General features: G+C 41.3%; 1 protein-coding gene across 16 annotated transcripts in view; it reads right to left on the bottom strand.

Annotated features, from left to right (window-relative positions):
* nfix (nuclear factor I X) overlaps positions 1-24259 on the bottom strand; it is a 210039-nt gene that overhangs the window by 40587 nt on the left and 145193 nt on the right. For 10 of the 16 annotated variants that reach the window (XM_023348391.1, XM_023348393.1, XM_023348395.1 and 7 more), the window contains 4 exons: positions 6344-6409; positions 3539-3613; positions 1930-2050; positions 691-726 (listed from right to left, as the gene is read on the bottom strand). In XM_023348391.1, the coding sequence (XP_023204159.1) occupies positions 691-726; positions 1930-2050; positions 3539-3613; positions 6344-6409 (298 nt within the window). The remainder of the gene's footprint in view (positions 1-690; positions 727-1929; positions 2051-3538; positions 3614-6343; positions 6410-24259) is intronic. The other 6 variants (XM_023348396.1, XM_023348405.1, XM_023348392.1 and 3 more) reach the window with 1 other exon arrangement.

Genomic DNA, 24259 nt, shown 5'->3' with positions numbered 1-24259 from the left:
GCGTCTTCAGTTGTTTCGAAACTCTGGCGTAGTTTTTTTTTCTCTCCACTTCAAAATCAGTCTCTCCTGTAAGCTGGTCCATTTAATAAAATCCCGATAAAAACATCCAGTTGGTGACTGTACTGCCATAAAAGGCAGGCGAATGCTTTCTGCGAGGCATTGTGTTTGAGATTCTAATAAATGTTCATGCATTATTCCCGGAACCGTGGAGGGCTGACGTGGCTGCGTAAGTCCCTTGGCGTTAGAACCGGGGGTCTACATAAAAATCAAGAACAATAAAAAGTCCCTGTGTCAAGATTTGTGTTTAGTGTGTTGTTTTAATATTATGTTACAGCTGGGGGGGTTTGGGGAGAGAGAGGGGGGGCAGAGAAAGTCAGCAGGAGACAGTGTGACAAGAACAGGGCTAGAATATTAATAATATGCTGGCCCAAAGCGGCATCCCATTAGAAAACACACAAGTGGTTGAGCCTGAAATGCATTGTTGTGCGAGTTGGCGGCTTCTTATACATCTGTGACCAATAAAATAACGGGGAGTGTTGGAGTATGAGGGGAGGGGGCGGGGTTGCGAATGTACAGCATGCAGATGTATGAGTGACGGCGTGCGTGTTGTTGCGTTTTGCTCGAGTGCGATGGAGGGATCTGTGTTACATTAGTATCGGGGGAAGAGTTCTCTGCAGAGAGTGTAACTACCTCCGTGGGAGACTTGCATAAAGCTCCATTTCAGTCCTGCAGCGCAAGGCGAACGGGAGGAGAAAGCAGAAGAGAGCGAGAAGTAAAAACAGACACAAACACAGACGGGCCAGCAGACAGGTTGGCGGGAGAAAAGGAGAGGCAATGAGTTGAAATTAGTAAGGAAGGAAGGAAGGAGAACAGGAAAGAAAGACCACAATCAGAAGCAGAGCAGGAGAAGTACTGAGAAGCTACTAAAGAACCTGATGATGTTAGTGCTAGAGACACACCAAGACATCAGCTAGAGGCATCTGACAGGCTGGTTGGAAACTCAAGAATCCCATATGTTCTCTTTCCAAGCAGTCTTTTCTACAATCTGCACACATTCATATTGTGATTCGATGCGTTACGGAGTAGGGACGCACCGAGTGCAATTTTCTGCCCGATCACCGATCTTTAAAAAGCCTAAACTGCCGAGACCGATTTTTGGGATTTTAAAAGTCGCTAAAAATCCTGGCAACATTTTGGTAAAATCTCAGAGTTAAAGGGGCAGTACTATGTATAACTACCGTTTTTGAATTTTACGTCATGTTACAATGTTATTCCCTCATTAAAAACATACCTGGAGTGTTGATTTGATTCTTTCATGAATGTTTGAGAAATTCTTTAATCTCCCATGGCAACCATTTAGCTGTGCAAAACCTCCCAGGTGGACCTAGCTCCGCCTTCGAGGACGAAGCTCCTCCTGAGAGCCTCCGCCTCACAGAGCATTCCTCCCTCACTCAGCCCCTTCAGACTAGCCAGCAGCAATTTGCAAACATCTGGTGGAACTGGGCATCTGCTGAGCTCATTATAGGAGCTGCTTCTCAGAGCAACGCTGATAAAAACGTTTCTAAATAGTTAATAGAGGAGCCATGTTGTGATGGAAAGAGCGGGAGTTTTTAAAGAGACAGAGGCCCAATTTCAAGGCGTTAAATTACAACGTCAAATTTCTTTTAAGCTATATTATTTATATGCACCATTTTTATAACAACTGATGGTAACATAGTTGCTTGACTGTGCTATAAAATGGCACTGTGTGCCTGGAAAATAAATAATACTGCCCCTTTAAGCAGCATGGATCTACAACCATGTTAGCTGCACTAACTAAAGAAAATGTCGCCTCAGTGTTCATTTTGTCTTTACCAGAAAATCTAGATTAAAAAACAAACATTTGAGTGCTGCTCTTAGTGAGCAGGAGTGTTTTGCAGATGGCCGTACCTGGTGGAGGGGGTGGAGGTGATGGAACGGCGTCCCAGGGTGACCTGGTTGATGTTGTAGTAACCTGGGCTGTCCAGGTCTGCCAGAGAGAAGTTGGGGCCTGTCGCCGTGGCTACTGGAGCTGAGACATGCAAACACAGGAGTCCATCACACACATTCTAAACTTTACTCTAAAAAATGATATATTTAGGTAGGACTTTAAATGCACAAGCAAGTAGATGACCTTCTCTACAGCTTAGCGCTGTGGCTAATGATTATTTTATCAGGCGAGCATTCTGACGATTAATCGGATTTAAAAATTGCCATTTTCTGCAGATTTTCCATTTAACCACTTATACTTATCTGACACAATATTAAGGATACAAAAAAATGCAAATAAACACATAATTTAATTCTTTTTTTAATTTAAAGAAAACATTTTATTGAATAAAATGTAATAACAGCATTTCTTTAGTGAACACTTCATCATATACAGCAAAGGAAAAATCTCCAGCTAAAAAAATACTTCAAACATCCACATGTTTCCGTTTTTGGATATCAAAAGGTGTTTAATAGGAGATTTTTTTTTATTTTTTTTTACAGAATTTGAACCAAGTGAAGCTAAAACTACCACTTGAGCAATTCTGGGTAGAAAATATTTACAGACAAATAAGTTTTTTCTTTATCTTCAATGGAAAATGTATTTATATTTCTACAGCTTTGAGTTATTTACTGCTCTGACTGTGTCGTTCTATCAGTAAAATGGCTTCTTCTGGAGTCTGTTTACTCTAGTTGACGATTACTCGATCGCTAAAATAGTTGACAATTACTTCAATAATCGATTGATGACGATTACTTAAATCAATCTGATTAATTGCTTCAGCCCTACTACAGTTCAGACAGATAAAACTTCTTCTGTAATTTTGGAAACCTGCCTTTAAGGAAGCCTGAGTTTATGGTTCTGTGAGGAGATTATGTGCAGTCAATATCTTCCCTGCTCTTAATAACAATATGAAATGATTAATTTTCGATAAACACATATTTCTCTTCCCTCAATTATATATTTTTCTTTTAAAATGTCCCCAAAACTTTTTTTTCCAAGTCTTGCCACAGATTCCCAGTCATCTAGACTTTGATTGGACCATTTTGACACATGAATAAGCTTTGGTGCAAGCTATTCCGTGGTAGCTCTGGGAGCATGGTTAGGATTGTTATGGTTTTGCATCTTCTCTGTTACTTTTAGTTGTTGGGAACAGCTAAACAGCATTTTCTTTCCAAAATAAAAGCATACTAAGAGATACCTAGTGCAGGAAAGATACTAACAGCTTGTAACCTCTCTGCAGAACTCCACCTTGAAAAGGTTTGAATTATTCCTTTAAAGATGTCACAGGGGAAACACATGTACTCTCTGAATCACAAAGGCCGATTGTTGCAAATATTTTTCTTACTCTGTCAATTCTCTAACAGTGTATGTTCATTTCTGGAGCTGCTTTATTTTGCAACCTGCTTTTCCTCAACTGCACCCAGTTCCCATACACAGGTTTGACATTAAGACGCTGGAGGTTTCGGAGCAGGTTCTGATCAGAAACAGAGACGGCGGCTGATAGCAGAAATCACAGCGATGACTCACTCTGCGACACGCGGACCAGCTCGGCCACGTTCCACACCCCTGAAGTCACGAAGCAGTCCTGGAAACTCAAGTGGCCTGCGTGAAAGACGGGAGAAACACGTGTGCATCGTCAGTGCGGCTCGTCTGCTGGATGCAAAAACACCAAACATGGATGAAGTTTCAGGGACATTTGAGACGACGGCGGCAGAAAAGGAAACGGCGGACAGGCTGCTTTTTTTTTTTGCTCTAACCCAATTTGGTAAAATGTGTTTTCTATAAAGTTAGAGGTTCCAACGTTCCTGAATGTTGACATTCTAACATGCACATCTAATCAGGTCCAATAGGTGGGTATAATCTCCAAATGTACATCTATATGCTGCGTGACACATTGTGTAATGACTTCTTCATGTACAATGCCTTCCAAAGCCCTTCATTCTTGGCCTCATTTCAACCACAAACCCCAGTAGATTTTAATGGAGTTTCATACTATAGAACTTTGACTGAACGTGATAAAGAAGCAACTAATGCCTTTAATTGTAGATATAATAATAAATGTGGCTTGTGAACATAAAGAGGAGCTGCAGCGGCCAATACAGTCACTCTTTCACTGTGAATGTTGTAATTTATGAAACACATTTATATTGCCCCTCCTGCATGATACATTTTGATGATTTATTACTCATCAAAATAATAACATTTTACTTCGTACACACATTGAGGTAAGACATGATTGTTGCAAACTGAAACTGTTAACAAGTATACTCAATACTGGTAAAAAAAAAAAGTCATGTAAAATACCTAGAATTTTCAGAAGGTCCTAGTTTTAGCACTTTTTCCCCAGAATTTTCATTCAATAATTTTGTTGAAATTTCACAACAGAATTACAACGGAAGTACCAATATTTATTTTTGTTCTAAATTTCTTGTCAAAAATTTGAAAACAATGCGCTTTGTCACAAATATCAATACCCAATGGATGAAAATGTATCCATCTTCTTTTTTAGTTTTTTTTTGTTGTTTCCGTTTTTATTTTAAACCTCAAAATAGACACAAAATGGTGGCTCTTTAAAACTTTAACAGTCAGTAGTCGGCTTCGTCTTCCTTCGCACTGTCAAAGTTTCAAAAGCTTTTATGCGTTTGTTTTGTTGAACGAGACACAAGTTGGCTGATTCCTCTCCGCACTTTTACTAGGAACATCAAGGCGGGTGGTCCATCTCTAAACGATGACCAGTTCCCGGCTGGAAAAGGCCCTGATATCTTAGAATGACATCAAGCGGGAATTAAAAAGTTACTTCCTGCCCGAAATACCTTCATTAATGATATGTAGCATAATCCATCGTGTGACATAGTTGGTTGGTGCTCTAAATAGATACTCCATTAACACACGTCATTATCAATATACATAGACTGGGAACCATATGCACTGAGGGAGCCATCTTCTCTCTGCTCCTTTTGGTGTGAGGTAAGTCGTTTAGTTTCCTGCTGAAGTTCTGTCCGGTCTGACCCAGATGGTCGTTTTAATCTAAACCACAGAGTCTCAGCTAATTTTCCTCACACTTAAAAAAGTTTTCATAATCTTCTACAGGAATTTGGGCCCCCCTCCTGCATGATAAGTTTCCTATTTTACCCATTTCCTACTGAAGAGAACATTCCCACCACATGATACCACCATCATCTTTCTCCTGTTCGTGTTTCACATTTGGGGTTTTGTATTCAGAGTGAAGTTCGGTTTTATTAACATTGTGTCTAGGCCAAACAGATCTACTTTGGTCTCATCTGCCTAGAGCAGCGCTGTCACAAATAGTAGAAAACGGAACAGTAAGTCATTGTAAATACAAAACTTAAACAAGCACAAGACAGGCCCAGAAATTCGACATTTTTTTGGGTTGATTCTTTATTCAGGTTGCAAGATTTGCTTTTGAGTCAAAGCAGGTCAATATTTGTAGCTTTGGTTACTCCAAAATCAAGATGAATGCCAAAACATTAGGACTGGGAGTCTAGAATTCGGCCATAATTTTTTCAAGAAGATGTAAAAGATGAAAAAAGTGACAAATGCATTAACCACTTTTCTTGTCAGATTTTACCCCGACTAGCACACCTTGTTCCACATGCTTGCTCCATTGCCTGTGTGCCTTTTGGCAAACTGGACTGCTTATTCCTTCCTTCAACAAGTGCTTTCTTCGACCCTCTCTTCCAAAAAAACTAACTTCTTCCGCCTGAGGTGTGGGTCTCTGCAGAGTTTCCAAAGGCCCCTTGACTATTTAACGCTCTGCTTCGGAAGTCTAAAGTTGTTCCAAACTCTAACCCTCGTTGGTCTTTATGATTTTATTTGTTCACTAAAATTCTCTAGCAGTGGTCATCACAAACTAGATTAAATCACAGGACTAATTCTCTTCTTCTACATTTCATCCATCACTTCTGTCCATCACTCGCTCTCTCCCCTCTTTTCATTTTCTATCCACTTCCTCCGTTCTCCTCTCCTCACCCTCCCTCTCTTGCTACCTCGTCCGCAGGTTAACCGCAGCAGGGGCAACGCATGAGGTCAGCGCTCGCCTCAACGTCGACCATGTGGTTCCCATCTTCCAATAACGTCAGTGTGATTTATGAGCGGCCCACCGCAAGCCGAGCCCGGCCCCCTCCACGGTACAGTACCATCAACTTTCCTTGCCATAATAAACGTAGCCCCAAATCTGCCCGAACACACTAACACACGGAGAAGACTGCGTGGTGGTAGTGGAGAGGTGTGTGAACATGTGCTCGCCTCTTTTCAGCATCAGAATAGTTTTGTCAAGATTGCTTGTGTGAGATTAAAGCACAGTACGCTTACCGTTTGCTGGGGGTTTGACGTCTGTGTCTCCTTGCTGGTTTGAACTGTCTGATTGTCCTGATTGTTCTGGAAAAGACAAAGAAAGAGAGAGAAAACGGGTTACTTCGTCGGTCGCTACCAAGGTTAAAGGTTCTCTTTAAAGACTTTGATAAGAAATAGCTTAAAGCCAGAAGCAGATCTCCACCTGAGCTGAAATTCAGCTCGAAGCCAATAGATGCCAAAACAATGTCAGTCTCTCCTTCTGGACTCCGTCTAAGCGGAACAGAAGTTTGAGTTTTTATAGAAGTGTTTTAGCGCACTTTTCTCACATTGTAGGGGAGAAAAAACACCTACGAAAATATAGACACACACCATCTCAGCTTCGGTCCTGTGTAGGAGGGACAAAATGCTTAAAAAATGTGAGACTGCGATTAGTTTTTACATGGATGTTGATGGATCTGTGGGGGGTTTTATGTGAGTTTGACCTACACCCTCAGCATTGGCCTCTTTAAAGAAATGCCACGCACATTCTGGGTCTTGCTTAGAGCAGGGGTCAGCAACCTTTACAATCCTTACAGCCATTTTTCCACTTGGACGCAGTAAATTTGTCTAGAGTCGTAAATTCTCCACAACCTGCTGAGGTCAAAGCTCGACATGCTTTATAGACACCTGCTAAATAAAGTTTGTTTATTCCATGGTTACAGAAGCAAGATGTTCTGTGTTACAGTAAGGCAATACCTTTACCTTAAAGTAAAGTTATTAGGAACCTTAAATGATAGTGGTTTTTGAACATTTACTATTTGTAGAAAACAGAGAAAAGAGGATATACTTTGATGCCTAATGAACTTTTAACCATCGGCCATTTTGTTAGAAATCTGTTAAAATGACCTGTTGTCATTACTTATATACTTAGATGCTTATGGCTGTGGTAATCTTCTTTGTGGCTATTTGAGTTGACAAAAATATTTTGAAAATTTTCCTTTTTAGACCTGCCCAAATTAACAAAGATGTTAAACAGCAGGCCTGGTTAGGATACTGGATCAGTTCCACTCACATTCAGGCATCAACAGACATTGTTCTATGGATGTTTAGACAACAATAATTTTGTCTTTCTATCTCCGTTCAATGAAAATTTGCTTGGGAGAAGATAATTTTGAGTCAAAGTTATGACGACCCCCTGTGTTTTCTTTTTGTGATTAAACAAAGACGCTTTTTTCACTCACTTTACCTTTATAATCTAAATAAGATTGAACATTGTTACATTCTGTGGCTCTGACAAACTTTTTCCACAGTTGCGTTGTCGACTTGTGAAGCATGCATTTTTAAATTTTGTGTCTAACTTGGATTGAGTCTCGTGTTTTGAGTCGACCTCAGCGTCCATCGAGGCATGGAGGAGTGCATGAATTGCCTACTTCAGCAAGTTTTCCTTGGCCCCCGAGGGTTGCCATTCTTCCTCAGATGTGTAATGCAGCCTTGTTGAGTTTTATGGTCGTATCATATATGCTATTTAGGCCAATTATCCTGCAGCGCTTAGTTTTTAAGAGCGCCTTGAGCCAACACTTCTTAGGCAGAGCGTGACCTCCCTTCCAGCCAGCGTCAGGCCCCTCAATCTCAACATCTCCTAAGCCTAAATTGGAGCCCTGATCTTGGGTGGCAGCAGCACATGCCAGCAAACTGCTGTCCCATTCAGGCCATCTGCCCGTTGCCAAAACTAAGAAAACAAAAGGAGACACAAAATCACTGCATCGTACGTTGGCCAAACAAAAAAAAAAAGAAGGAGAACGGCTTTAGGATGGGGTTTCTTCTTCTTTCTTTTTTTCTAACACAAAACACTCCTGTTTCATTCTACGGTAGCAAGAGTCCAACTTCAGGTCTTTCTCCCACAACGTCTCTCAAAGTCGTTGTGTCTCTGATCCTGTGTCTCTCCCGCACTGTCCCTCCGTGGAATCCTGGCAGCCATTTTGGGGTTTGGCAGCCATTTTAGGTTTGGCGGTACCCGTGCATTCCTGCTAGCTGACGGCACACCCACTCATACACACAAAAACACACGCAGACGCTTAGCTCGCTCTCTCTTGCACACAGCCCCAATGGTCTTAAAGATAAAAAGACCTACAGAGGATATGCAATGCTAATGGACTAAGGATATAACCGCTGGGAAGTTTCTCTGCAGTCCTGTGAGAGTCCTATGCACTTACAGACTGTCATAGATGGCAGTCAAGTTGAGCAGAGCAACCAGACCTGCTTGAACAGGAGAAAGATGATGCTTCTCTCCGCAACGGAATCTGTTAAAACCTTTGAAACCCCAAGGCTCTCAAGCTATCGCCCTTACACTTTGTGACAGCTCCCAAGCCAAAATTCAGTGCCCAGTTGTCATGACAACTCAGATGGCACTGTACATTTAAAATCCCTAATGATGAGTGGTTGTTGAAGCCTGTGTGTGCATATGTGTCACTGTTTGGCCTCGCAATTAGTCGAAATGGAGATAATAATATAGCTTTCTGGCACGAGCTCAGCGTGTTGTTTTGTTTAAGATCTCTTGGCAGCAAGCAGACCAGGAGCTCTGTGTGCTACACTATCACAGCGCTGATTTTATTACTATATGAGTTGTTTTCCATTTGAGGGTCTTAAAACTGCTCGTGGTGTAAATCAAAGACCCTAACACGGCTCTATGAACTTCTCTGCCTCCCTTGGCAACCTGAAGACTATAAGATACATGTGCTTAAGGGGGGATTGTAAGACAAATGTATATATTAGCTGATGTTTGAGAAATGTTGTATCACAGTTTGAGTCTTTCTCTTTGTTCGTCCAACAATGCAAATCACTTACCATTTGAATATTCAAAACTTGAATTTAGTCAATGGGCTTTAAAGCATCCTGGATCTTAGAAGAACAGAATTGCTCGACCCAGTCTCAATTGACTACTGCCTCGTTTTCGCTGAGAGGTACGGCACGGGTAATTGCGGTTTGTTACCCAACCGTTCAATTTTAAGTCCATAGGACTGTGGTACAGTAGAGCAATAGAACTATTAATGTCACACAACACAGTCCACTGACTGAGGGACAGAAAACATCACCGCTTGGGACAAGTACGAGACGTACTAGTGTGTCACTTATGTCGTTGTACTCGAGAGAGTCCAACTGGCGATGGACAGGCTCTCCTGCATACACCAAACCATAAAATAGTGTGCCGAACCGCACCGACCCATGCTGTACAGTTCAATGGAAACGAGGCATATGGTAATTAAATCACCTGGAGGGTTTTACGACAGTAATGAGATCCAGATATGTAACTTAAACTGTTATGTTGCAGGATAAAATATGAGTCCTAGTTCTCTTCAATACTATAGAAGAGTGGTACCTGATTTTGGACCATATACTGAATCTATTCAAAAGACATATAAGGGGGGAAAATTTAGAAAATGTGTTTTATTTACAAGAGAAAATATATCTGTGACACTTCAATCAAAATATTACAGGATTACAGCACCTATTGTCCAACAAATCTTTAGAGCTATTTTCTTTAAATTTACTTTTATTGGACATAATGAGCAAATCAACACCACAAGTCTTCAGTTGAGTATGTGTAAACTTCTAAAGTTTTGTAAGGGTTTTGAAGATAAAAATGGGAGAGGAAGTACTGTTGGGATGGAGGAATGATGTACTGTTCAAGACAGCTTTAAACCTGAGGGGAGCAACACACAGTACCTGAGTTGTATTTTTTCCAAGTAAGTAGTGACATTGCTACAACATGCCTTCCAAAAGTACGTTTCTGTTCTTTTAGTTGGACCTTGACCAGGCCTTGACCAGGTCCAACTAAAAGAACAGTTAAACCCAGACTGGTTGGAGGATTTCCACAGAAATCATCCTATTCTGGCTGTACCCCACCTCTACCTCATTGACTGCTGGGTAAAGTGGACGGACAGACGAGTTAATCCTTACATCTTACATGGTCAGACACAAAATCTAAATTTTCTCTGTGCAAACTCTTGAGCAGTCATACCCAAAAAGAGAAAGATCACATAAGCGGTTCAGAGACTATGTGGATAAGGATGGGGTTGGTTTGACAGAGTGGGAAGTTAGGGGTAGGATATGATGTAGTTAACTGTGTTGAAGCTCAGGAGCGTGTGGTTGTATAATTTGTTTTGTTTTTGTTGATATTTATAAACTTAATATGCACAAAGCTGATTTTCTCTTGCCGTGAGATCTCACAAATAAAACTGATATTTCTTAAAGGCCATCTCCCGAATCACAAGTGGCAATTTGTGACTTTATCAGGAGAGTGTAAGCTGCTGTTACTAGGCTCAAATACGAAAGTGAGAGATATGAGCTTGACACCTTGTGGCTGTCTTTGTGGAACTTTTCTTTATATAAAAAAAGTAGAACTTTAGTTTTCCATAAAAAATATTGCTAAATTTCTGTACTCATGAATGTACTGATGTCATTTTCTTTAACTTTTTATAAGCCAGTCCCAGGGTCCCAGTGTATTATAAGCCTGGCAGGTCACCAGGCTGTACTTGCGCTCCCACCAGGCTAAGCATTGCTTATTTATTTAAGTCTTTTTAAAATGTTTGCATTTTTAAGACTTTATAGTTGGTGTTCAGGTGTTCATCTTCCAATCTTTCAATAACACATGATTATCAAGAGATATTTTCAAATTTACAGTCAACTTTAAAAAAAACCCCTCCAAAACACAACGGGCTGCTGGATGAATGATTGACCTAGCACCTAACCATCGGGCTTAGCAAATTTTCTGAGGGAAATCTTGCAGTCCTATTTTGCCAAAAAGTGGAAAATAAACATTTATTTTACAATTACTATAATCTGATTACAATCATAGCTTAAAAAAAGAAGAGAAAAATAAATAAGCCTTTTACTTTCTGACTGACTGCATTTTCATGGTTCAACATTGGTGGATATCTATAAGATGTGGCTCAAAATGATTCCCAGAAAACCTGTCTATTCGCACAACTTTATTGTAGAGCATAATAGAAAAATTCAAAACAAAATGCATCTTGGGAAACTGTTGTCCTTAACTTACTTCATACCTGACTAATTGGTATGCTGAGGGTTATTATCCATTTGGAAGTCCATTTTCCTCAACCTTCAATGTCATGGCTGATGTACGGAGATGCTGCTTCAATATTTCAGCAAAAATAAAAAAAAATTTTATGCCATCAATGTTACCCAATCTCCCCCACAAAATGATATCCCACAGATGAATGTGGCTCCTTCAGACATCTGCAAATCGTAACCCAGGATGAACCAGACTTGCGGATGTTCACAATTCTCTAAACTACATCCACAGCTCTGCCTCCACTTAATCAAGATTTTAAGGCTGAACCTGTCAAAAGCTTAAAAAGCCATGACCTCATCATCTGTGCTTTTTTCAAATCGTTTAATGATCTAAGTGTATGTAAACTTCTGTCTGTTTAAGCTTACTCTTTTTTCCTCTTCCTAATGATACTCCTTCCTACTTCCATATGCGTATGAAACATTTTCTGTGTTAGTCCTTGGCACAGTTACAAATAAATAAATATATATTGTGGCTGAGCTCAAAAGGTGCCTATATAACAGTAATTGTGAGCACGGAGCATGACGGTTCCAATAAATGGAGATGCTTCACTCTCAGGGCAAACAATAGAGAAGCGGTGTATTATTATATTATTATATATGCTCTATAGACCACCTGCTGGAAGAAATCACTGCCAGCAGGCCTCAATCCCCAAAAGCCCCTTTGTGCGCGCCCACACCGACAGCGCACGCCTGACACCGGCTAAGACGTGTGTAACCACGTTTATTTAACGTTCAAGTGCTCGCGCTGAGCACACACGCACACACACACACACAAAATGTTCAAATACAGATGAATCACCCTTATCTCCTGCACACAGTCGCCCCAAGGCCCCCTGCACATGCCCCATCAGAGATAATGCACCACACACACCATCAAATACACTAACCAGTCTCTCTAATCACACACACATACACAATGTGAGTTCATTTCAGTGCCTGGTCAATATACTATACAGTAACTACTGATATAGTCCAGGACTGTGCACACATTTATCACACTGAGGATGCAGACGGAGGCCAATAACTCACACCGAGGGATAATGTACACACACTCGAAAGTCAAAAGTTACGCAATCACTCCGCTCTCAGCTAACGCACGTGAGCGAAAGGACGCGCAAACGAATCCGTGTTTACACTGGCGTCAATCATTATGAGACACTTCAATGTAAAAATCACACACACACTCAGAGCGCCACCGGCGAGCTAATGGAACGGTTTGCCGCCTGTGTGTGCGCTCACGCTCACGTATGAGAGCGCAAAGTACAAGTTTTGCTAATTTACCGAGCAGTCTGGAGTGTTTGTTTGGGCATCGCAAGGTGAGCAAACAGGCAACGTGTAATTTAATGTGAACAAAGACAGAGGGGCCCTTTTTCCTTATCCCGTTGTAGGACGGAAGATTTAACCATAGCAGCTTTTGATGTGGAACTTGACAGCAGAAATGACCGAAGCAGTGTTTTTCACAATTGGCTAACGCTAGCGTCTATCACAATCATTCTGTTCAGTCAGAATCTACTTTATTTTTCTGTAATTCACTTGGGGCCTTTGGTAAAATACCACATGACTCCCCCTCCCCCTACTCAGATTAATGCAACAACAACAAAAAAAACAAAAAAAATCTGAAAGATGGTATTTTTAGCAAGGACAGAAGGTGCATAAAATACATGGAGCAGCTGTCCAGATGTAGCAAAAACATCTATGAGTCATGCGTGCGTTTCTATCAGTGTGTGTGTGTGTGTTTGTGTGTGATGGCAGATGAACGACAGAGGGGGATCGGTCTGTTTAATAGATTGCTTCAGTTTAATAAAGTAGATGACTTATGGATTTAAATGTTGTTTAGGCAGTAATAAATTGAGAGGAGCTAAGTACGCAGAGATCAACAAGCAGTAATTAGCTTGGAAACTACAATGAGTTTCAACGGTTTTCTCAAAGCTGGAAACAGTCTGAAGCAAAGAGAATGGACCATTGTGTTTTTGTTACAATAAAGAAATGTAACGCTCTCTCAATTTGGAAGATCTAATGTTTGTCACCAACATCAAGCACAAAATCAAATAAGGGCTACTGTTTGCACACAACTTTGTGAACGTTGCATGAATAAATCAAGATGAGGTTGAGATATTTATGGCAGCTAGGGAAGACAACAATCTACAAATCTACAAAATACTTAAGATGCCTTCTAAAAATTCTTATAACTGTTTCAACTATTTTAATAGTTCAAAACCAACTATACCTTAATGTGCAAAATATGCTTGTAGAAATTGGTGAATTTTCCACAAATAATTTGGAGTTAAGTTCAGCAAAAAAAATCTGCGGATAAGTGAATCTGAACTGCCAACATCCACTATAAAAGTAAACAGCACTCTTCAGTGTGGTAGTTGTTACTGTGTGAAGAAAATTCATTTTCCCCCCAAAGTGTGTCAGCAGGTCATTTTCTAGGTTTACAGTTTTGGTTGTTTGTATCTGTGCTCTGTATTTCTTAAAAATAAGTACCAGTGTCGGTCTTCTGTTGGTGATCTAACCTATTGTTTTTAATTTTCTGCTGTTTGTTTGGCGCCACCTTTTGGATAGGAGTAGTAACCATCCTGTCTTCATTCATCATCTGAGCAGTCATGAACATCTGGGATCTAGCGAGCAGGAACAGAAAATTTTTTACATCACATCTGTTGAGGTATGAATCGGCTTTTATATGACAGAAATAACTCATCCAACAGTGACCTGAAGTTTTACGATGTAGTTGTTAAAGAAATCTATGCTAGATGGACACAAATTTGGCCTCAATATTGCTTCTGAATATGACACGAACATGACCTCTGAGGTAAATAAAATCTACAAAAGCCACTGTCTGGTCAAGATTAGTGCAGATGTTTAAACACAGTAGCAATATGGGCTGTTTCTGAACTACAAGCTCATTTGTCGATAAGCTTAATGAAGAACAAATTTACAAATGCACTCAATTTTCTCCCTGCATTTCTCACCACTTTCTAGTTGGAATGTGAGAGGTTGGTGATTTATTACAGCTTCCTGGCTTGGCATAAGTCTCATGGGGAGGCAAGCCTTTTGAAATAGAAACCAACTTCAATCGAAACAGGACGAACACATGCGAATGGCTTTTCAAAATTAGAGTTTTAGGGCTTCAAAAGTCTTTCATGTTTCTATTTTATGTAGGATGCCAACAATCCAGAAGTTTTGTAAAAAAAAAAGAAGAAAAAAAAAGAAGAAAGAACAAAAAAGAAAAAGAATGAGTACATCTTGCACAGATTCGATGGGTAATATACTTGCAGCCTCCAGCTGGTGACCCTTTGGACTCGCGCTGTGTCTCCACCCTCCGTCTGTGGTGTCATTTAAGGATAGCTCCTCCAGACACGGTTCAGTTCACAGTCAAATGATAGGGGGCCTCTTCCAGTGACTGCTCTAGAGGTCGGCATACAGATCTACCACTGTTCTCTCTCTCCTTCATCTCCATCTCGCTTCTGACTCGAGAGCTGTAACCTTCAGCTTTGTCGCCTGCTTTTGCCTTCTCCTCCTCCATCTCTTCTGTTTCTTGTATGAAAAGCGGCATTCAGGTCCAACCCTGCCATTCCTTGTGCCGTATGTGGGAACCGATGACCTCAGGCTCGGGGTTAAAGTGGGAATGCGGCTGAGGTGTTACATTCATCTCCACCCAGTCATCATTGGAGAGGCATAAAAATAGGCATGAGCCGTTGTGAGATTCTCACAGTATTGTAGCCTTCAAAAAGATACCAGATATTTCGTAGCACTGATACGAAAATTTAAATCAAAAATATCTAACAAGATCTTATTGATTCTATTTAAATAAAAAAAAAAGAGACAAATATTGTTGCAATTGCTAAAATAATGAAACATACAAGAAACAAAAAATATATCTGATCATTTTAAGTTATAACGTGAATCATTATTTTTGATTTTAAATAAAGAACCATCAAATTTAACAGAAATATTTTCATATATCCAATATATATCTTTGCGGTAAGGGCTGTTTTTCCACTTGACAGTCCGGTATTAGCTCCGGTAAGCAAATATTTGTTGTTACAAAATACAAAATGTTACAAAACGCAACATTTGTAACATTTTCAATTGGTGTGATTCACTTTTGTCAAATAAAACAAAGTCCCTGGAAAATTCTGTTCCCTTCCTCCCCAGTGGTGGCGCTGTATCAAGAGCCACTGAAGGAAACGACACAAATGCCTGTGAAAAAAACAGAGCACAACTTCCTTCTTCATGAAATGTAAACAAAAATTGTGGAATCAGATTTTAGAGGTTGTAAAATTTCTATTTTGTCTTTGGCAAAAGGCCATGATCCATTTCTCCTGCTAGCACTAGACACACGTGATTGTTTTGGTTTTCTTTACCCAAAATACACTGCCCTATAGTCTGCTTCCTGCTGTTGGAGAGCTCTCCTGTCCACTTGACATTCACATATGGTAGGATTCACTACCTTATTCTATTCTCGCTTCAAACTGTAAAAACTACAATCACTTTCTCTTGCACTAAAAAAACTTCACACCATAGGAACAATGAGTCAGAAAACCGTAACATTTGCAAAATTCTAACCTCTCTAAAATCTCATGCCTTGAAATACTACAGATCATGAGAAAAGTCACACTCCGTCTTTTGATCTCAGACAGGTGTTCAGCAGAAAGGAGCCAGCACTTTCTGATAAGTGTGTGTGAGTTTAAGTGTACATAAGGATCTCTTCCTTCCACCCGCACCTACACCCATCCAGCAGCCTCTGGATAAAGAAACCAAACAGCCTCCCCAATTGGGTTTCACTTAAGAGGTTTATCGGTATGTTGCTAAACATTCTGACCTTTTTTTTCATCTTTAATGCGCTTAAAATGTTCCTAACCCTCCTAATCCCCACGGCTATCCCACACAGATGTTCACCCAGCTCTTTTATTGGACTTTATTTCAAGCTCTTCCTCCCCGCCTCCCTGCGTTTAGCAATTTTTTTCAGAAAACTACATCCGATTACTCAGCCATCAAGCTCCTCCCCTTTCAATCTTCTACTAGTAAATCTTGATGAGAGGCCTGGTCTTTAAGTCACAGGGGGTCCTTATTGAATGCTGTAGCTCCAAAACTCTGGTGTGTCTGCGTGCGATTGTGTGTACTTATACATTACATATAGAGGACCATATTCACCAATAAAAGGAGGTAATTTATGGAAAGCGAGGACATTTTCCTTACTTTTTTTCTGAGTTCTACTGTGCTCTACTAGCTAGGTGTAAAGGTATGATGTGAATGTTTTGGTAATAGTTGGGGAAAATGTCTGAAACACTGACCAGCATATTTGATGTGTATTGATGTTTCATAATGTGAAGCACTTTGAACTGCCTAGTTGCTGAAATGTGCTAGACAAATAAACTTGATTGATTAATTGGGCTTGGCTATAAAAACCAGAAGGGAAGTCATTATGTCTCTCCATCACAAAGATGGAGAGACATAATACATACACAAACATCCTTGTAATTCTATGATCTAAGTTTGAGGACTTCCATTTATTTTAATTACTGCATGTATTCCCAATTCAGAGTCTTACCCTAACCCAAAAACAGAATTTCTCCTTTGGTCCCCACAGAAACACTGTGTCCCAACAACATATGTGCTAGCAACATTGTCCTTACAATGTAATAAATACAAGAGTGTGTGTGGTGATGGTGTGTGACCACTTCTGTTCCAGTGGCCCTGGATGTTTCATGGGAATTTGTATCATTAGATAATGCCCAGTTAAGTGTAACAAGATAATAACAGGGACGGGAGACCATTGTGGTTATTCCTGCTGAGCTAGTTGGACATCTGGAACAGCCACTTAAGCCTCTACACACTGAGTCATCCTCTGTGGTAGTATACGGTTCTGTATAACTGTGCTTGAGAGACAGTGTTTTGGAACTTTCATTAAGATGATTCAACCCTCTATTTTTGAATAATTTTCCACACAGGCTCGGATCTTTCTGTACAAAGTCTGCTTGTTTTCACTGTGCATGCCTGGCTTGTGCTCCGTTGTCCCCTCACAGTCAAAAACATGCATGTTTGGGTATTCATCGAAATTCTAAGTTGACCCCAATGAGTAATCATGTCGGTGATTGTTACTCTCTGTGTCGACTCTGTGATGGACTAGAGACCTATCCAGTATCTACCCCAGTTTCTTGACTACAGATCTCTGCAATGATGATGGCACAGAAAAGTTACGATTTATGCGTACTTCGATGTTAAAGTCACAGTTCAGTAAGTTTTTAGTTTGCATCGGTAACGACACCACTTGAAAATAGTCACTGTTGTTATTTAGGATGTTTTTAATAAGACTGTTGAGACATTTGAGAATAAAAAAAAGTTTAAATCACTTTGGAGTTGTTTTGATATTTAGATCTCACACCTCATATGCATGAACATTTTCAGTCTGAGTCGTCTAAAATCCTCTAAAACGAGAAAACGGACTGTTGGCTTCAAACCACTGTTTTCTACAAATTTGCAGCAAAAATACATATTTCTACAACAGGTAAAAGACCAATTACTAGGGATGCACAGACAAATTGGCCTTGATGTCCTTCAGTTTGGGAGATTGGAGATCAGCCGATACTCCCATGAGTAAATGATCTTGTCTACCTGCCCAGTTAACACTAGTCACCCCACCGTTGTCAATTTAGCAACCTTATCTCGGAAAATTGGAATCGGCAGGTCAGGCTTTTTAAACAATGGTGATTGGCAAGAAAACAGATTGGTGCACTCCTACTTATCACTGGTAATGTCACAGGACATTACGTGAAAAGATTCAAACTTTCGCTTTAAAGCCTATCACCTGCATATCCAGGAGCCAAAATATTGCAACAGTATACTCTTGATTCACCAAAGTCCAGTGATTGGGAGGCAGACATCTCCTTACGCAGACAATTTGGCATTACAGGTTAGTACAAGAAGAAGTACTGCTCAATCACAACTTTTCACAAAAGTACTTAAAGACAAATTGAGAAGGCCCTTAAAAGGTACAAATTACAAAATTGACATCTGATGAAAAAAAAAAGAAAGATAGGGATCATGTTTGATCGTTTATAACGGTTGAATTTCTAACAAAAGACTCCCAGAGTTCCACTGTTGATGACTGGAGCGGTGGTCCATTTCCCCTTGCTGCAAAGCGCCTGATTTTTCCTCCCAAACTGATGCCAAGCTCTCAGAAATGGAAGGAATAACACCAAGGCTTTTCTTTTTTAAAATGGATTTTCCTTTCAGCTATTTTTGGCGCCTTCCTGGGAAGTTTATTTGGCTTCCCTCTCCACACCCTACCTATTAAAACCGGCAGCTCCGGAAAAACCTGGCACTTTCTCCGACACGGTGGCGGCGGCGGCAGCCCTCAACAACGAGGCAGTTACGGGCGAGCGGACCCTCATGGTTTCTCTTCCTTCCCTCCCCTCCCTCTTTTTATTTTTCCCCCTCGGATGCGCTTGAGCGCCTTTCCGCGTACCCGTGAATCAATCCTTGTGCCCACATTCGGTGGTAAAAACGCGACAATGGCGCATTTCGGCGTCGCTCCGTGAATGTCTGGCATGTAACTCCATATGACAGCCCAGCACGGAGCAACCTGATTAATTGTGAAATGTGTTTCTGTGCTAGTAGTCCTGAAGTGTGAAAGTGTGGGTGCCTGTCTATAAATACATCACTCAGTCGGCCGTGGATGTGTGATTGTGTATTATACATATATATTTATATATATGTGTATATGTTTCTGATCATCTCTGTGAAAAAATGTTTCTGGAGAGCACATGTTGAGCCCCAGTTGGAGATAAGCGTGTAAACATCTGTGACTGACAGGCTGAGCAGCGCAGTGTGGGAGGGAGTATGTTGTTTTATTAAAACACATAAGCATGTGCAGCATCTATAGTGGTCTGTGGGAGTATTTGCATGTGTAGTCCCACCCACATTCCCCTCCTCCCCCCACCAATTCTCCTAAATTCGGTCTATATGTGGGAAAGTTCAGTAAATTGAGAGAGATAAATCTGCGTCGGATCCACATCTGTGTTTGTGTGTTTGTGGGGGTGTGTCTGTGTGTGTGTGCTGCGTGGCAGACTGGCCCAAGCCCTGTGCCAGCAAGGAGCAGGTGTGGGGAGCCAGCCCTGCATTGCCCGTTGCCCATCTGCGTGGCCGTCTGTGTGCCGCCTGCGCCCTATCCGTGCCAACGTTGCACAGAGCCGGGGAGCCAGGGGGTGAGAAGGGGTGAGTGGATGGGGGAGGGGGGCGGCTAAAGGGAATAAACCATGGGAGAGACTGGAGGGCAGGGGGTAGAAGGATGGAGGAGCTGGCTGGCTGCCCATGCGTACCCAGCAACCCCTCCTCTCTCCCTCTGCCCTCTTTCTTTTATCTCTAGCTATGCTGATGAGCTGTGATGTTCAGGAGGTTTGGGAGGGAGGACAGGAGGGGCTCGCGGGGTACAACCGAGATAAAACTTTCAAAGCTTCGACTGCTTATTTATTAGAAAATATTACTTGGATTTGAAATTCCCTCTTTGCATGTTTGATCTAAAACGAATGCTCACGAGGCGGTGCTGTTCTTCCTTTTGGCCTGCAGGTGTCGCTTTTTGGCAGCCGGAATGTGGGGAGGTACTGGGGACTATCACAGCGGCAACACATGTTAAAGAAATCTGCCTCTCATTGGGGGGAAAAAAGATTTCAGCAAGGGGATTCAACCAGATGGGATGAAAAGTGGAAAATTTGAAGATCTTCGAATTCCAGCAGAAAACCTTCGCCGTTGATGCTTCCATTGAGTTTCATGCTAACGTATAGAGCTGTGGATGAAAGAGCCACCCAGCTGCACTCCTGTGTTGTTGTATACTTAGATGAATGTGTGTATGTCTGTGTGTGTGTCTGAGCAGCAGGGTCTGGGCACAAGTGGGAATTTAGTGGATCATGTGATGCCACTCTCTGCCAGGGAATCTAGGGGGTTGGAGGGGAGTGTGGGACACACAAGTGCGAGGAGGAGGTGGGGAGATGGATGCACAGGCCAAAATAAAAGAAAGGGAGGAGAGAAGTTAAGACAAGACAAGAAAAAAAAGGACCTGAATGAAAGAGAGAAACGGGGGCGGGGGATAAAGTGGAGATGACTGTGCGGGGGTGTTTGTGAGAGCTGTGGGAACGTTTTGCCTCGCCAAGAAAGACGTGAGCGGAGATAATAAAAGGAGAAACGACAGACAGAGAGAAAGAGAGGGAGTTGTTGGCAGAGCAGAAGAGGGCACAAAAGGGGGCACCAGGCAGGGAGCGGACATGATCAAAACCCCCCACCCTGCCGGGAAGGGGAAGGCTGGAAGAAGCAAACACACGCCACGGCCATGGCCACCGCCGGGCAGATCCATTGCTCCGCCAAAAGGTCAATAGTGCAAAACTAGCCTCCCTGTAAATCCAAAATGATTTGTCACTTGTCTTCTGAACGCACCTTCACTCGGCTGAGACCTCCTTCTTACCTGCCACTCTTACCTCAGGTCCTGGATGTGTGAGAGGCAGCAGGTGTAGTGGAAGGAGAAAGCGTGACCTTATGAACTGCTGACTTGGCACTTTGTGCTCATCCCCCATTGTGCCAGAATCCTTGAGGATGAAGTCAGTGAAGCCACATTGGAAACAGTTCAGACAGCTTAAGAAAGAAGCCATGCCAGACAAGCCAGATGACCTGGATGTCCACAAAGAGACCAGCATGACTTACTGCAAACTGACTGAAACATGTGAATATCAGTATCAATGACCTGTCTGAAGTGTTGTACCTAGGCTAGGGTTGTAAGATAGATATAAAATGTGTAAAAACTTGAACTTTTCACTTTCTTATGTTTAATCCACAACTTTAATGCATGTAGCAAAGGAAAATGACACAACGTTTCTTGTCCCAGGATTTCCCTGTTGTCACATCCATCCTGACCAGCATCCCTGACCCAGTCGTAGAAAAGCCTCCCCACAGCAAGTGTTTTTGGCTAGTTTTAGTGAAATCCATTTGTACACTTGAAAGAAGACAAAACTAGCCTGCAGGGAACTTTTCTGTGAAATATAGATGCCTGTTTTAAGACAATAATACCTGAATAATGATAAAAATGACTTTTTCCACTGGCAGATTTTTCACTTATGACAAGACATTTGAAATAATCTGCCAGTAGAACTAGATTTTTTTAAATTAATACTCTTGAATTATTGACTTAAAACAAGCTCCTATGCCTTGGCAATAAGTTTATTGAAAGTTGGTCTTGTCTTATTTAAAATGTACGTACAAAGAGATTAGCGCCAGAAACTAGACAAAAATACTTGGTACAATTTTGCATTTTGGCAGTGTACTGGTGCCACTATCACGTTTCACTATTAGACTGGTGAGTTCAGGCCTTGTGATCCGGCTTTTCCATGGGAGTCTGAACGGAACAACTCTAATATTTTCAACGGCAACAAAAATGGATCTTTGCAGCTTCCACATGTAGTACCTAATTGGACGTGTGAAGCGACTGCAGTCTGACCGGTCACATCGTATTTTATCCGATGTTTAGACATTGAAGTGAGACATGCGTCAATGCACCAGAAGAAGCCAGAGTGGACGCAAACAATCACTGGAAATTATGACTTTATAAGTAAAGCGCACCATGCCACAATCCAACCACTCTTGGATCCAACTATGAGTCCAAACAAACTTCTCTACCAAAGCTACAGTCAATTCTCCACAAATGGCCGTTGCAATTATTTGTGCTTTCTTTTTATTAGCGTCCTTTGTGTTATGATCCTGTGACAATCCTGCTGGCTCCCGTTTGTGAAGAACTTCAAGCTCAATCCATAGACGGCGGTGTCCATTATTACATCTAAAAACGGTGCGATGCTGTGTGACGTCTACGTTCTTCTTCAGTGATTTGGGGTGGTAAGTTGTCCACGCAGAAGTTGATTGGTATGAATAACTCCAGAAAAAAAAGAAAAATCGAAATAATGCATCAAGACTAATCCTTTTTCTGTAGATAGATCCTCCCACCTGAGCTGTGGAGTACCGCAGCTCCTCCAGAGTAACCTAGGGACTCCCGGCTGCTTCTCTGATAACTCCTCTACTGCTCAGATGATACTTTTACCATATGCAGATGACGGCCTGAACAGAAAGCTCTGTGAGACGCTAAAAGCTCGGGCTGCTGCGTTGAATTTCTGTCTGCTGTGTTCCTGGGTCTTCATGATGCTATTTATTCACTAATGTTCTCTAACAAGAACAGCTGGATTTATAGAGGGATCAAATCCTTCACAGGTGGATTTTATTTACTAATTGGGTGGCTTCTAAAGCCACCTGGATGTACTAGATTTTATTGCGGTTTATCAGCGTAAAGTGGGGTGAAATACATTGCATGTATTAGTATTAGTAAACCCATTGAAAAGTTTGGTTGTAAAATGACAAAATGGGAAAAATTACATTAGTATTTTCCATGGTAATACAGTTTACCTCTTCGCTTATTTGTTGACAAATAGAATCTGCTAAGACTTTAGGATGGGTTGATATCTTTGGCCAGAGCAAGACAACTCTCTTATTGTCCCACCTTTGATGAAACAGATTCGTTTTAGAACTAACCAAAACCAATTTCAAAAGTCATAAACCAAGTTCCATCCCCGAAATGCCACGCAAATGATAATTTATTGACATTTAACCAACCTAACTACGACGCCTGAGCTGTGGAACACTACAATCTTGCCCCGAGGCCAGTGTTGAGTCTTTTAAACCTCACATAAAGGACATTCCGCTAACACTCTAATATGAGAAGAATAGAACAGGATCGAAAATGACCAGATGATTTACACAAACAGGCCCTCAGTCTGATGTAGCGCAGGCCAGAAAACATTGAAGCTTTTTTGGGGTTTGTGAACTATGCAAATAAATGCTCCCAAAACTATCCGGGGCTTGGAGAACGTGTTTTATGAGGGCAGTAAAACTCCACACAAACACATAAAAGCATGCCTGTAAAAATAATGTGTGCTCTGCAAAACTGCTCATTTGGGCTAATGAATTAGGGGCAAGCGATGAATGGCTGCGTAAAACTCCACATCCTCCCTGGATGAGGCCAGCGCCGGCTTACTGTATGCTGTGGATGATTTGTGAATTGGCTGAATATGTGTGTTTGTTTTATTTTTTTTTCCCTTTTCTTTTTTGCACTGTGGTGTATTGCAGCATATTCTGCTTATGTCTGTGGTCATTTCAGTAGCACCACATGAGGGTGCTTATCTTTACCCTTTAGACCCCCAAGTACCCACACACACCCGCACGCACACACCCCCATACACACATACACGCCGAATCACCAGGGGGCAAGTGAATAAAACCAGAGTTTTATGCTTAAACTTTTATGTACATATAAAGATCAAAATGTGCATTTGTGTTCTTTTCTCAAGCTTTACAAAGCTCCGCATACATACGGCTCTCAAATAAACTACTAATTTGCAGAAACCATCTTTATATCAAATGTACATCAGATGGAACCGGCTGATTTTCAGCTTGGTCCACCTCGCCTGGCGAGCAGCTGATAGCAAATGGAGCAATACTCGTCACTGATTGTTGCTGACAGATAAAAAAAAAGAAAAGTAAAGGATTAAATCTGTCACAAAAGAAGTCAAGTCAAAGAAGGCCTGTGATTCATCCAAGCTACAACAGGAAGGCTACAGTACAACACAACATAAAACAAGAAAACTGCTTTGTTTTGTGTTTAACCTGCCCAGCAGTGAACATAGCCTCCTGTTTAAGTTCATTGTGCAAATATAACTTATAGAAGATGCTAAACATTTTACCAGCCCTTAACTTCTATTTTGTAATGCTAGTTGGGCTACTCTTGCTAGCCACTAATGAAAGATGCAAAATGTCATAATCATCTTTTCTCTA

Source organism: Xiphophorus maculatus, chromosome 16, assembly GCF_002775205.1.
Source record: "Xiphophorus maculatus strain JP 163 A chromosome 16, X_maculatus-5.0-male, whole genome shotgun sequence".
In the NCBI taxonomy this organism is placed as follows: Eukaryota; Metazoa; Chordata; class Actinopteri; order Cyprinodontiformes; family Poeciliidae; genus Xiphophorus; species Xiphophorus maculatus.
The sequence above is the reverse complement of the archived record's forward strand: the minus strand, read 5'-3'. Positions and strand labels throughout refer to the sequence as shown.